This window comes from Penaeus monodon, chromosome 7 (assembly GCF_015228065.2).
Source record: "Penaeus monodon isolate SGIC_2016 chromosome 7, NSTDA_Pmon_1, whole genome shotgun sequence".
NCBI classification, from domain to species: domain Eukaryota; kingdom Metazoa; phylum Arthropoda; class Malacostraca; order Decapoda; family Penaeidae; genus Penaeus; species Penaeus monodon.
This window is the reverse complement of record NC_051392.1, coordinates 45,297,040-45,312,039: the sequence shown is the minus strand read 5'-3', so window position 1 is coordinate 45,312,039 and position 15,000 is coordinate 45,297,040. Positions and strand designations below refer to the sequence as shown.

The following is a 15,000-nucleotide window of genomic DNA, read 5'->3' as shown; positions in this document are numbered from 1 at the left end:
GGAGAAAGAGGAGGAGGAGGAGAAAGAGGGGGAGGAGAGAGGAGGAAGAGGAGAGAAGGAAGAGGAGGAGGAGAGGAGAGGAGAGGAGAGGAGAGGAGAGGAGAGGAGAGAAGAGAAGAGAAGAGAAGAGAAGAGAAGAAGAAAGAGGAAGGGAGAGGGAGGAGGAGAAGAGTGGAGGGAAGGGGGAGGGTATGGGGAAGGAGGAATGGAAGGCATTAGGGAGGAAGGGAAAGAGAGATGGCAGGAAGGGGAGGATGCGGAGGGAGAGATAAGAAGAGGAGGAGAGGCAAGGTGGGAAAGGGGAGGAGGGGGGGAAAGATGTGAAGATGGAAGGAGGAAAATAATGAAGAGGAAAGAGAGGGGGACTGGGGAAGGAGGAAGGAGGAGGAAGCATAGTGAAGGGAGAGAGGTAGGGGAAGAAGAAAAGGAAGGAGGGAGGAAGAGGAGGGGTGATGGTAGGTAGAGGATGAGGAGGGAGGGAGAGAAAACGAGATGAGGAGGTGAGAAGAGGTGGAGAGAAGAGGAGGGGGAAAGAAAAAAGGAAAGGAGGAAAATAATGGATATGAGGATGAGGATGAGGATAAGGTGGAGTTAGAGGAGGAGATGAGATGAGATGGAGAGGAAAGAAGGTAGAGGAGGAGGAGAGGATGTGGAGGAGGAAAAGAAGTGGAAGAGGAGGAGTGGAAGTAGAGAGGAGGTGGAAAAGGAAAGGAGATGGAGGAGGAGAGGTGGATAGGAGGCAGAGGAAAGGAAGGGGAAGAGGAAAGGGGGAAGGAGGGGGAAGGGGAGGAGGAGGAGGAGGACTGAACATCGTGTCATGGGAAAATGTAGCTGCGGGCCAGGTGATGTGAACTTGCCATCGTGAGCATTTCGGCTGAAGGCCTGGATGACGGGAAAGATGTGCCATGAGTGCACAAACCTTGAGAGGTTGATTAGACTCATTTGGTTATTTTGTATTATTCCCATCGATAAACGAATATGGAATATAATGCCTTTGAGCCATGACTGGATGATCACCGGCTCCATGGAAGACATCATTTCCACGCTCAGCATCTTTTTCCTTGCACTGTGACTGTCACACAGGTTGCATTAAAGAAAATTGAACATTACAATTTTTTTTTTGAATGATACAAATAATAAAATGTTAAATATAATTATCTTTCTTGCACTGAGTTGTAGACTGCCTAGAGAGAGGATATGGAGTCTGGGCAAAGAAAACAGTCTATTACCAACTGGATAATGCAAATCAGATAACAATTATGGACATTGGAAAATGGCAAAAAAGCTAAAAACACTTATGCATAAAAAGAGAAAATGACATTGCAAATAGGAGGCACAGAGTCATGTCACCACACACGAGTGTTCACGCGTGCCTGGCCTGCAAACCACGCACCCGGCAGAGCGGCCGCTCATGTAGGCCTAATTCCCTGATTTTTGGTTATGTGATTGTCATGATGCAACCAGATCTAAGGGGTTAAAAGAAGAAGAGGAAGAAGAGGAAGAAGAGGAAGAGGAGGAAAGAAGAAGAAGAAGAAGAAGAAGAAGAAGAAGAAGAAGAAGAAGAAGAAGAAGAAGAAGAAGAAGAAGAAGAAGAAGAAGAAGAAGAAGAAGAAGAAGAAGAAGAAGAAGAAAAGAAAAAGTAGAAGATAAAGATAAAGATAAAGATAAAGATGAGGAATAAGAGGAAGAAGACAAAGAAAATAATAAGAGGAAGAAGAAGAAGAAGAAAAGGAACAAAAAAAGAAATAGAAGATGAAGATGATGATAATGAGGAAGAAGATAATAAAGAAGAAAAAGAACAAGGATAAAGACAGGGAATGACAGAATGACACTAATATATGACAGAATACATTTCAAAAGTTTGCAAAATCAGCTGATTATCTACAGTCAAGAATTTATTATCATATTTGTTTTTAGCAAAATCTGACTACTCAGAAGCCAGTTTTCTCATGAATAGATCAATTTTTTTTTATTTATTTTTTTTTTACTTTCACATTTTGATTTCCATTTAAAATGAGATTGCAGATTTCACAACAGAAAATTATTTAAATTTTGCTTCTTAAAACCTGTAACTAAAATATTTAGTAGCAAACCACCAGTAGCACAATTTAAAAAGAGATGAGACAAAAAGTATTATTACATATCACAAAACAGAAACCATAGTATCTTCTCCAAATATTTTGTTTGGCACTGAAGTGATAATATGCAGCTTTCACAATTACTCAACCCTGATAATATGAATCAGTTAAAATAGAAGACTGACCAAAGTATTAAATAAAGTTACTTCCGTATAAATACAATTCTCTTTAAGCTAATGCTTATTGCATTCAATGTTTAAAAAAGCTGCATTCATGATTAGTGCCCAAAAAATTATTTCAAAAGATAGATGGACAATTCAATTCAAAACGGGTATCAAATATTGAGCACAATTAAATTGATATACCCAAATACTGACAAATGCAATAAGTTTAATTGAAGCTACCAATAACTTTCATCAAAATTCAGATTCATGAAAGGGAAACCTAATAATGTGGCTTCAGTTTTCTGGTGCTGCATGGTTGGAAACAATTTCAAGACAAGGAAAATGTGGTCAATAACAAAGGAATCCTAACCAGAGAGTATAATAAGTGGGCTTGTGGAAGACATTTTTAGGACCGTCTCATTACTAACTAGCCAGCCTTTCCTTTAGGCCGAGCTATCCACCACGTGACTGAGCCTTCTGCAGTTCAGCAGACAGGGCATTATTCTGCACGGAAGAAAAGCACACTTATCAAACGAACACTTACCAAAGTAATTGGTTATCTGCGGCCCATTTGAAAGCTGATTAGCAGGAGTTAATATAATTTGTAGTAGGAGAAGCATATGGCATTATTTAGGTAAAAAGTATATTTATACATAATCTGGAATATATATACTAACTGGAAACAATAAGGCAGAAAAAAAACTGTAGTATATAATATATGCTATATAATTATATCATATATATATAATATATATATAATATATCTATATATATATATATATATATATATATATATCTAATTATATATATAGTGTAATGTATATGTATATATGGATATGTATATGTAATGTATTATATCTCCTATAGAATATGTATTATAAGATTTAAACATATAATATATATATATATATATGAATATAATATATAATCATATATATATATATATATATGTATAATACATATAACATACATAATATTATATATAATATATATAGTACATAAATTATATAATATATACAATATCTTATACAAAGTATTATATAATACATGTGCATATAAATCAATCAATGAAAATGTGTATGTATATATACATACACATATATATGTATATACAAACATACATACACATAATTACAGATTTATATATATATATATATACATATATATATATATATGTATGTATGTATGCATGTATGTATGTATGTATGTATGTATGTATGTATATATATATGTATGTATGTATGTATGTATGTATGTATGTATATATGTATGTATGATATATCATATAATAATATATATATATATATTATATATATGATATGGTAGCTATATGCATATTAATGTCTAGTATATGTATATATATATATATAATAATATATATCATATATATATACATAATAATATATATATATATATATATTGTATCAGTCATGTATTAAATATATGTTTAATATACTGTATAACTTATAAATGTACACTAGATAAAGTAGTATAAATAAATGTATACATAAATATGATTCTATGTACTATATAGGGCTATATAAGAAATATATATTAATATAGGATTAATATAATTATATCTATAATTATATATATATATTATATATATTTATACATATAATATATAGATGATGATATCTATATATAATAAATAAATCCCCCATTCAGTGTTTACATATACTTATTATATAGTTTTCAGTTATTGATAATACTGAGACCCCACAATTATATGATATGAATGTATCTGAATACAAATTATAATCAAACTACCTAATAATACATAGTTCCATACCTCTAAAAAATAACTAACCACTCCCTTCCACAACATTCTATATATACACACATACTGTGCTCTATATTATACTCGCTATATTATATCCACTGTGTTTCTCCCCCCCACCCCCCAGTACCCACCACCCCACATCCTTCCACTCTCCTCCTTGAGAGAGCATCTATTCTCTAACACCCTACCTTCTCTCCCCCTCCCCCCCCCCCCCCCTCACCTATCTCTATAATATATATGTTATAAAAAAAAAAAAAAAAAAAAAACAACACAAAAAAAAAAAAAAAAAAACTTATTATTATGCATATATATAATATATATATATATATATATATATATTATATATATATATACATTAATATGTATATATTATTAGGTAGTGAATATATGATGTATACAGGCAGTATGGTAGTATGTATGTATGTATGTATGTATGTATGTGTGTATGTAATGTATTATAGTGTATATATATGTATAAAACATTTGTAGATATTATAGATATGTATATTATGCATATATGATATATTATATATGTGTGGTGGGGGGGGAGAATAGTATACATTATATATAGTATAGAGAGTATATATAGATATATATATGATATATATATATGATAAATATAATATATATATGATATAATATATATATATATATTATATTAGTTATCTATATATATAATAAGGCATATATATATACAGAAATATATGCATATATATATATAGATATATAATATATAATATGCATATATAATATAATATATATATATAATATTATATATAGATATATATGATCTGCATAATATATAGATATCGATATATATATTATAATATATATCTATTATATATAATATCTATGCAATATATATATATATATATTTAGTATTAATATATATATATAATATATATATATATAATATAGTTATAATAATATATATATATATAATATATTATATAGATGCATATATATATATATATGATATATAGATGCAATATTATATTATATATATATTATATTAATACTCTTAATATGCATATATATATATATCAGTATATATATATATATATATATTAATATATATAAGTATATATATATATATATACTAGATATATAATATAATATATATATATATGAATATATATATATATATAGAAATATATAATATATAATATATATAATAATATATAAATATGCATATATATATATATATATATATAATATAATATATATGCATATACTATATATATGCATATATATATATATGAAATGCATGGTACGTAGCGGACACTCAGTACGAAGTAGATAATATATATATGCAATAAGTAGCTGAGCTGATAATAACAATGTGACGGAACTGGAATATAATATTAGGCAATATATAATATATGCATTAATAATCTATGAACTATCTAAATAATATGCAGTTATATATATATATAAATAGCATATTATCATACTATATATATATAATATTCTTATATAATAGTATAATTATATATATGCAGTATATATAGTATAGCTAGTGATATAATATATAGATAATATATATATATATAATTACTATATATTATAGTATATAGATGCTATATAGCATTATAGTATATATATAGTATATTCAAGTTCTATATTTAATAAGCATATATATAAGCAAGTGGATATGCATCGTATATATATAATAAGGTAGATAAGTATTAGAATAATATTACATAGTTATATATATAAAAATACTATAGATATAATTAGAACAAATGTATTATATGGTAATGATAAGAATATTCTATAAGTCCACTATATAAAATAAATTAATATAGCAAACATTTAAACTAAGTAAAGAAATGAGAAATTTTCCTGCATGAACCCACTGGTCAGGTCATGGATGGCAGGGCCTACATATCCACTGTAAGTTTAGGTAGTTGTGTTTACAGAGAGATGGGTCCACCAAGGAGTCAATTATTGGTCCTATTTTTTGCCTGTTTATCCTTTATCACAATCTTAAAAATATATTTATTGTTATTGGTGTGTTAATAATCTAGTTATCATAATGTTAATAACAGTACTGATAGTAATAACATAAGACAAAAATATTTATCCTGAGATTTGAAAGCATGGGCCGAGCGGCCGAAACCATGATTCTTCGTGCGAGCTTGAGCACTGCGGAAGCATCTAAGGCAACGCAAGATCACAAAAACACACAGAGACATTAGCATGGACTCTATGACCAATGGATTAATTAGCAGTTAATGACTGCAAATGGTACCCTTGACACCTAATACAGTAGTGCCATCATTGCCCTGAGATCCTTACCTAACTGGCACTGGATAAGTGTTAAGATATATACCTCCTTTTCCAAGAAGTTGGCACGCATTGCAATCTGGTTTTCCTTCAGCCTAGCGGGACATCACGGAATCGGCTTGCAGCCAAATTTTCTGCGCGTATCTGTGGGCCCAGTATTTGTCATCCTTCAACTCACTTGGAACAAACTGTAATATGAGAGGAAAAGAATGTAAAACAAGGTTCACAAACCATAGTCAATTTATATCCACTTATCATAAAAATTGCAATCACTAAATAAAACAACAAAATACTTAATATTTCTACATATACAAAGGGGGGAGAGGGAGAGGGGGAGGGGAGAGCAGGGGGGAGAAGGGGGAGCGAGAGCGCGCGAGGGAGCGGAGAGAGAGAGAGTAGACGAGAGACGAGAGAGAGAGATGGAGAGCGAGCAGGAGAGAGAAGGACGAGAGGCGGGAGAGAGCGGGGAGGCTAGAGAGGAGCGCGGAGAAGAGAAGGAGCAGAGAGAAAGATGAGAGACGAGAGAGGAGGGAGAGCGGGATGAGAGAGAGAGAGAGAGAGAGAGAGAGCGGATGAGAGCGCTGAGCGAGAGAGAGCGGCCGCCCAGGGATTGAGGACAGGGAGAGGACACGGAAAGGCAAGGCAAAGGAGGGAGGGGAGGGAGGGGGAGGCGGGGAAGGGAGGGAGGGGTCGAGAGAGAGAGAGAGAGAGTAACACGAGAGAGAGTAGAGAGGTAGAGAGGAGCGAGAGACGAGGAGAGAGAAGAGAGAGGATAAGAAGAGATGGACGAGAGAGAGAGAGAGGAGAGAGGCCAGGGGAGAGGGACCGGAGAGGATGACAGAAAGGAGGAAAGGAGGGAGGGCGGAGGGAGGGGGAGGAGGGAGAAGGGAAGAGAGAGAGAGAGAGGAAGTGAAGAGACGGAGAGAGAGAGAGAGAGAGAAGAGAGAGGAGAGAGTAGAGAGGGGGGACCCGAGAGGAGAGAGAGAGAAGACGATTTTGAGAGAGACGATGGAAGAGAGAGAGAGAGAGGCCAGGGGAGAGGACAGGAGAGATGACAGGAAAGGAAAGGAAAGGAAAGGAAAGGAAAGGAAAGGAAAGGAAAGGAGGGAGGGGGAGGGAGGGAGAGGGAGGGAGAGGGAGAGGGAGAGGGAGAGGGGAGAGAGAGACGCGGAGAGAGCGTAGAGGGAGAGAGAGAGATGAGACGAGAGGAAGAGAGAGAGAGAGGATGAGAGCCGAGGGAGAGAGATAGAGGTGGACAGGAGAGAGAGAGAGAAAGAGAGAGAGGAGAGAGAAAGGGAGGGGAGAGAGACGGAGGGAGAGGGAGAGAGAGCAGGAGAGAGAGAAGAGGAGAGAGAGAGAGATGAGGGAGAAGAGAGGACAGAGAGAGAGAGAAGAGAGAGAGAGAGAGAGAGGAGGGAGAGAGAGAGAGGGGGGAGGGAGAGAGAGAGAGGGAGGGAGGGATGAGGAGAGAGAGATCGAGAGAGAGAGAGATGGAGAGAGAGGGAGAGGGGGAAGAGGGACGAAGAGAGAGGGAGAGAGAGAGAGGGAGTAGAGAGGCGGAGCGAGGGAGAGAGGAGGCGAGAAGGGGGGGAGAGAGAGAGAGAGGAGACGAGAGAGAGGAGAGAGAAGAAGAGAGAGAGAGGAGGAGAGAGACGAAGAGAGAGAGGGAAGCGAGAGAGAGGAGAGAGAGAGAGAAGAGAGAGATTTGAGAAGAAGAGAGAGAGAGAGGAGGGAGAGGAGAGGATGGCGAGACGATCGAAGGAGAGAGGGAGAGAGAAGAGAGAGAGACGGAGAGGAGGGGGGGAGAGAGAGAGAGAGAGAGAGAGAGAGAGGAGAGAGGAGAGAGGAGACGAGAGAGAGAGGGGAGTGATGAGAGAGAGGAGAGAGAGATGAGAGAGATTAGAGACGAAGAGAGAGGGATGAGAGAGGAGAGAGAGGCGAGAGGAGGGAGAGAGGGAGAGAGAGAGAGAGAGGACAGGTAAGGGGAGGAGAGGACAGGTAAGGGGAGGAGAGGACAGGAGAGATGACAGGAAAGGAAAGGAAAGGAGAGAAGAGGTGAGGAGAGGAAAGGGGAGAGGAGAGGTGAGGAGACAAGAGGTGAGAAGATGAGAGGAGATGAGTGGTGAGGAGATGACAGGAGAGAAGAGAAGAGGAAGAGAAGGAGAAGAGACGAGGAAGAAGAAGAAGAGAAGAGAAGAGAAGAGAAGAGTAAAGAAAAGAAAAGAAAAGAAAAGAAAAGAAAAGAAAAGAAAAGAGAAGAGAAAAAAGAAAAAAAAAGAAAAAGAAAAGAAGAGAAGAGAAAAGATGGAATGTAACTGGAAATGTACAACCGGAGAAGGCAACCACACGACAGGTCAAGAAAAGCGGCAGAGACCTCATGACCTACCTGCTTGCGACTTTTCTTGATCATCGGCTGTGGTTTGAGCTCATCCTCGGTGAAGCTGCGGGTCCGCGGGTCAAAGTCCTGTCCAGGTACTGTGGCAAGGGCTAAGTCGTTAGGGGATATGCTGAAGTCAATTGCGACGCCTTTCGGCACACCTCCGGCTGAAGGCTGGCGTGCCTCACCAGTTGCCTTGCGGCTGACAGGGTCTTTGTCAACACGCAACTTTGCACCCAGTCCTCTGACAGACCCAATTTCTCGCCCCTGACTTGCTCGAGCGGCCTCTGTAACCACAGAAAACGGCATTCAACGCAAGGCTTCCCTTTACAGAAAACGGACAAGGCGCTCAGGACTGCGCGTGCTGCCCCAAGTAACGCTTATATAACTACAACTGGTGCCTGCTCTCACCACTTCTGTATCGTACTTATATAACGAAAAAATATGATATAATTTTCTCTCTCATGACACGATTATCTCAAGTCTGGTTCCCAGTTGTAAACTGTTCACCTTGATCTCTCTACTTCCGTATAACGAGATATTCCATTCTATTAAGACTTAGCCAGCGCTGAGGCTGATTAGCAGGAGCACAGAGCACTTAACACGATCGAGGGAGCCACGAGTTGTCGAGCAAGTCAGGGTTAACTGATGTGATGGATCAGTTCACATCAGCTGTATGTCACGCATCCGCCATTTCTTTCTCTCTTTCTCTCTATACATATCTATTTCCCCTTCCCTTCTCCATGTCTCATTTGAAACGCTATCACTCCGCAAACGAACAACACATGATACAATGTCCCATAACTATGCAAATTCCTTTTCATCCCCCGAGCGACGTCTTGCTGTGATGCTGACTTTCCCAAACCTTCAGCTGTTCGAGAGTCATCCCCGGCGGCCGCGGGTCAGACAGTTTTCCTGGACATTACTGACGTTGCGTATAGTGGTTGTGGAATAAGTAAGAGTTTGGAAAAAAGGGACAAGTAAGAGTTTGGAAAAAAGGGAGAAATACATTTGAAAAGAAAATTTCTGGTGCAATCTATTAGCAAAAAATAACATTTAAACACATTTATACACAGAAATACATAAACGAGCGATTCCATGAATAACATAGGGAAAATCTACCTATATATCTCTATGTATGCACATATCTATATCTTAATCTATATATATACATCCATCTACCTATACATATATGTGTATATATATGTATATGATATGAGGATGTAGGGAAAAGTATATGTATATAAGGTAGGTATGTATGTAAGATGTATGTACGCGCGTATATATATATATAATTAACTAGATAAGTGAATATACAAATATATATATATTATATATGTGGGGGGTGTGGGTGGTGTGTGTGGGGGGTGGTGTGTGGGTGTGTGGGTGGGTGTAGAACGACATATGCGCGGAGCACGCCACGAAGACGCACGCACGCAAGCCGCACGACGCACGAACGCACGCACGCCCAACAAACACACACAACCCACACACACACACCACACACACACACACACACACAAATATTGATATATTATAAGATATAAAAATTACAATAGTATAATAAAGATATAAATCATTTAAACATTTAGAATATATATAATATATATATGACCATAGATATATTAATATATATACTTAAATAATATAATATACAATATAAATATGATATATATAAACATAACATAAATAAATAAATCCAGGTCTACGGATATGCCCAAACGCCATAATAATTTACCTTCCATAATCTTTAAACACCCTGAAATTCATGACAACAATATATTCTAAACCACGATATAATAACCCAAATCAATAAGAAGTTACACCTATTCCCTCGTCCCTTGCATCCACTTCTTCACATAATTTGATTCGATCTACCAACAAAAATACCAAAACAAATACCGACATCAACCTTAATCTATCCCAATGGATCTATTCTTATTAACAAATCCTGCCAATAATGCTAGTATTCATCTACCCAGGATCACAATTAACTTTTGATTTCATTACTACCAAAATATGTAATCTTGCTATACACCAATCAACCAAATAACAAATAAGTAAACAAATAAACAAGTAAACAACCGATGATGATGAGATGATGATGATGATGATGATGATGATGATGATGATGATGATGATGATGATGATGATGATGATGATGATGATGATGATGATGATGATGATGATGATGATGATGATAAATAATGGTAATGGTGGTAATGATGATAACAATAATAAAATAATAACAAGAACAATAATAACAACAATAATAATATAATAAAATCAGCTACCCTAGCAACAACCCCCATTATCACAGCCATCCTAGTAGTACTGACAGTAAGAAGTTAGAAGCCTAATGATTTCAGAATCAACTGGAACACCTATCAGTGGTATGAAAGTCCTTTGACTCTTCATAAAACCTGTAGAAAATTAAGAAGAGTTCACCTAATTTCTTACATAACGAACTTTGTTATTTACATTAGGTAAATGATACATACATTTTACAGAACGTCTGATAAGCACCACTGAAAAGCCTAACGAAAGTTGGGGGGAGGAGGGAAGAAAAAAAAAAAAAAGGAAGGAAAGAAACCATGAAAAAATTAACAAACGAGCAAAAAAAGGAAAAAACACACTCTTGCATGCTATTTCATCATTCTTGATATAAAAATATATTTCCATAACTGGTAAGATAAAATTTTAAACTAATAAATAAAGACATATGAAACCCAAAAATTTCTGGCACGTAAATGCAGATTGAAAGCTGATTATTTCAACTATTTGATTAATTATGTAACCACTAAGTAAAAAAAAAAAAAGTTTATGTGCAAACCCCAAGCTGATGGCTTAGTGTTTTCATGACAAAAGGCTCTTCCAGGTATCTTCTGACTCTTGGTAAAAAGCTTTACAGATACTAAACTGCTGGTTACTTATTCACTTTATGGGTGGTTAGATGACCCTCAAAATCCGTAACCGGTTTCTAAAAAGGCTAGATGACCCCTCAGAATGGATCAACTCTTGAACATCAACTGGGAATGGGCAAAGTCACATGTCAAGGCATGTCACACTGATCATCACAGCCTAGTAATCATGGCCACCTCACGCTCAAGTATATCCTAATATACATCCTAAGCATGACTGAACAGCCTTTGCGGCCCCTAGGAAAGGTGGCAGATGCATGACATGTCCCCTGCTCACCCCCCCGTGCCCTTCTCTTCTATAATTACTGGCAAGCTGTGCTACCCAGACGTGAACTTGTGTGTTAAGCCCCCCTTGACTGACTTAGTTCGTGATTTGAAACTAACACATAATCCATTGAAAAAAATAAACAGGGGTGTAATGAGATCCACAATCCAGTAATAGTAAGAACGCTTTTTTTTTTTTTTTTTTTTTCAAAATAAAACCCTCCCTATGACATTCATCAAAATAATACAGGAAACATACAACATATCTTCATTCACTACCATCAGATACAAATATTAATATAAAATAAAATTATAATATATAAATTATAAAATATATATATATGATATATATAATGTATATATATTAAAATATTATATGTAATATTATTATATATATAAAATATATAGGATTATAATATATATATATATATATAATTTTTAAGAATATATCAAAATATATAAATATATATATATAAATATTATATAATTAGATATATATATATATATTAAAAAATATATATAAAATATAATCTATAATTCAATAAATATAATATCATATATATATATATAATAATATATATATTAAAAAGATATATATATATATAAATTAAATATATATTTTTTTAATATATATAATATATTATATATATATAATATTCAAAAAAAATAATAATAAAAATATATAAATAATAATATTAAATAAAAAATTAGGAATATATTAAAATAAAATATAAATAAAAAACTATATAAAATATATCAAAAAATATAACAAATATAAATAAACATATAATATATAAATTTATATAAGAAAAAATCAAAAATAAATAAAATTTAAAAATATAATATATAAATAATTTTATAAATATAAATAGATATAATATAATTAAAAGAAAATATTATATATTAAAATTATATAATATAGAATTTATATTAATATATTATATATATATATATAATAATATATAATAATATTATTTTATATATATTAAAATATATATAAACTTATATATTATATAATATTATATTATATATATAATATTATATATTATATAATATATATTAAAAATATAATAATATATTTTATTATATATAAAATATTATATTAAATATTTTAATTGAGATATATTAAATATTAATATAATTTAATTATAATAAATAGATTTTTAAAAATTATTTATATTAGATAAAAATTTTAAAATAAATAAAAAATAAAAATTTTTAAAAAATATTTAAATTTTAAATATTGAAAATAAAAATTTAAAATGTTTTTTATTAAATAATTTAAATAATTTTAAATTTTAATTTTTAACATTTAAATAAAAAAAATACTAAATTTTCCCCAACAAAAACAAGGGGGAAAAAAATTTTTTGAATTTTTCCCAATAAAAACCTTAAAATTTTAAAATTTTAAAACGAATAAAAAATTTTTAAGAAAATAGTTTGAGTAAGCTCTTCCAAAAGAAATTTTTTTTAAAAAATAATTTTTGTTTAAACCTGTTTTGATTCCAAATTTTCCCTTTTAAAATTTAAAAATTAAGAAATTTTTTCTGGGAATAATTTTTTTTTTATTTTAAACTAAAACAAAAAACAAAAATAAAAAAAAAAAAAAGTAAAAAAAAAAAAAAAAAAAAAAAAAATTTTTAAAATTTTTTTTTTTTTTTTTTTTTTTTTTGTTTTTCCCCTCAAAAAAAAAAGTAAAACCTTTGGTAAAGTAAAATCCCCCCAAGGTAAAAAAGTTTGAATAGTATTAAAAGGTAGACTTACACCCTTTAATTTAAATTTTGATAAGTAAGATAGAGTAAAATATCTGCTTTTTTCTATGCCATGAGCAATGTTTGATATCCGCTTGGCTCAAAATTTAATTGATAATGTATGTATTAATCACTATATCAAATGGCATCGTTATACTTGCATTTATATCATGTAACTTAAGGCAGAATAAAAATATTTCCATGCAGACATGTATACTGTTCTAGTCTAGATAAGCTCTAGACTCTAGTTAATGATTTCTTCCAAATGTATTTTTTTTGTTTCACCTCATTTGGTTTTAGTTTTCAAAGTTTACCAATTAATCAATAAATTTGCGCCAAAGCGAAAGTACAGGGGGGGAAACTTTCAAAGTGCACCCACAGTGCAGTAGATTTTAATACAAAAATTTTTTAATTTTCTTTTTTTTTCCCTGCATATTTGAATGTCAAAAATACAAAATTATTTTTAAGCAAAATGATGATATGTGTTTAAGCTCTCCCAACAGGGACGCATTAGAACATGCCGTATCATGTAGTTTAGTTTTTTTAATGTTTTTATATATTGTGCTCCATAAGTTTTTGTCCCCAAAAAGTTGAATAGTCTACTTATCTCCCCTTTTTACCCCTTTTCCTGTTTCGGGGAATTTATATTTTTTATTTTTATAGTATTTAAATTCTTTAAAAACATTTAACAATTATAAAAAGCAAAAAATAACAAAAACACAAATGTAGCTTAGAAAAAGTTTTTTTCACAAAAACTTAAGTAAACTTGAAATCAGATGAGATCACATTGGCCTACTAACTGACTCTCTGGGGTTAAGTACTTGTGGAGCCATCTATGTGTAGAGACAAATCAACATTGTATGTTCCTGCTGGCATGCAATGTAAACAGAGGGCAAAAGGGAAATAAAGAGAATGAAAATGCATAGATACAGAGGAGAGAGAGAGGGGAGAGAGAGAGGAGAGAGAGAGAGGAGAGAGAGAGAGAGAGAGGGGAGAGAGAGAGAGAGAGAGAGAGAGAAAGAGAAATTTAAAAGGGAGAAAACAAGAGAGAGAGAAAGCAAGAGAGAGAGAGAAAAAAGAGAGAGAGAAAACAAGAGAGAGAGAGAGAGAAACAAAAGAGAGAGAGGAAAGCAAAAGAGAAGGGAGAGAGAGGAGGAGGAGGAAAGAGGAGAGAGGAGAGGGAGAGAGAGAAGAAGAGAAGGAAGAGGAGAGAGAGAAGAGAAAGCAAGAGAGAGAGAGAGGAGAGAAAGAAGAGAGAGGGAAGAGAAAAGGAGAAAAAGAGAGAGAAAAAAAGAAAGCAAGAGAGGGGAGAGAGAAAAAAAGAAAGCAAGGGGGAGAGAGAGAGAAAACGAAAAGAGAAAAAAGGAAAGGGG

At 33.4% G+C, this 15,000-nt stretch overlaps 1 protein-coding gene across 1 annotated transcript in view; it reads right to left on the bottom strand.

The window, feature by feature from the left end:
* LOC119575381 (thyrotroph embryonic factor-like) overlaps window positions 1-15,000 on the bottom strand; it is a gene marked incomplete in the record, with an annotated part of 83,472 nt that overhangs the window by 1,127 nt on the left and 67,345 nt on the right. Inside the window, 1 exon segment of the mRNA XM_037922954.1 lies at window positions 6,361-6,409. Within this exon segment, the coding sequence (XP_037778882.1) occupies window positions 6,361-6,409 (49 nt within the window).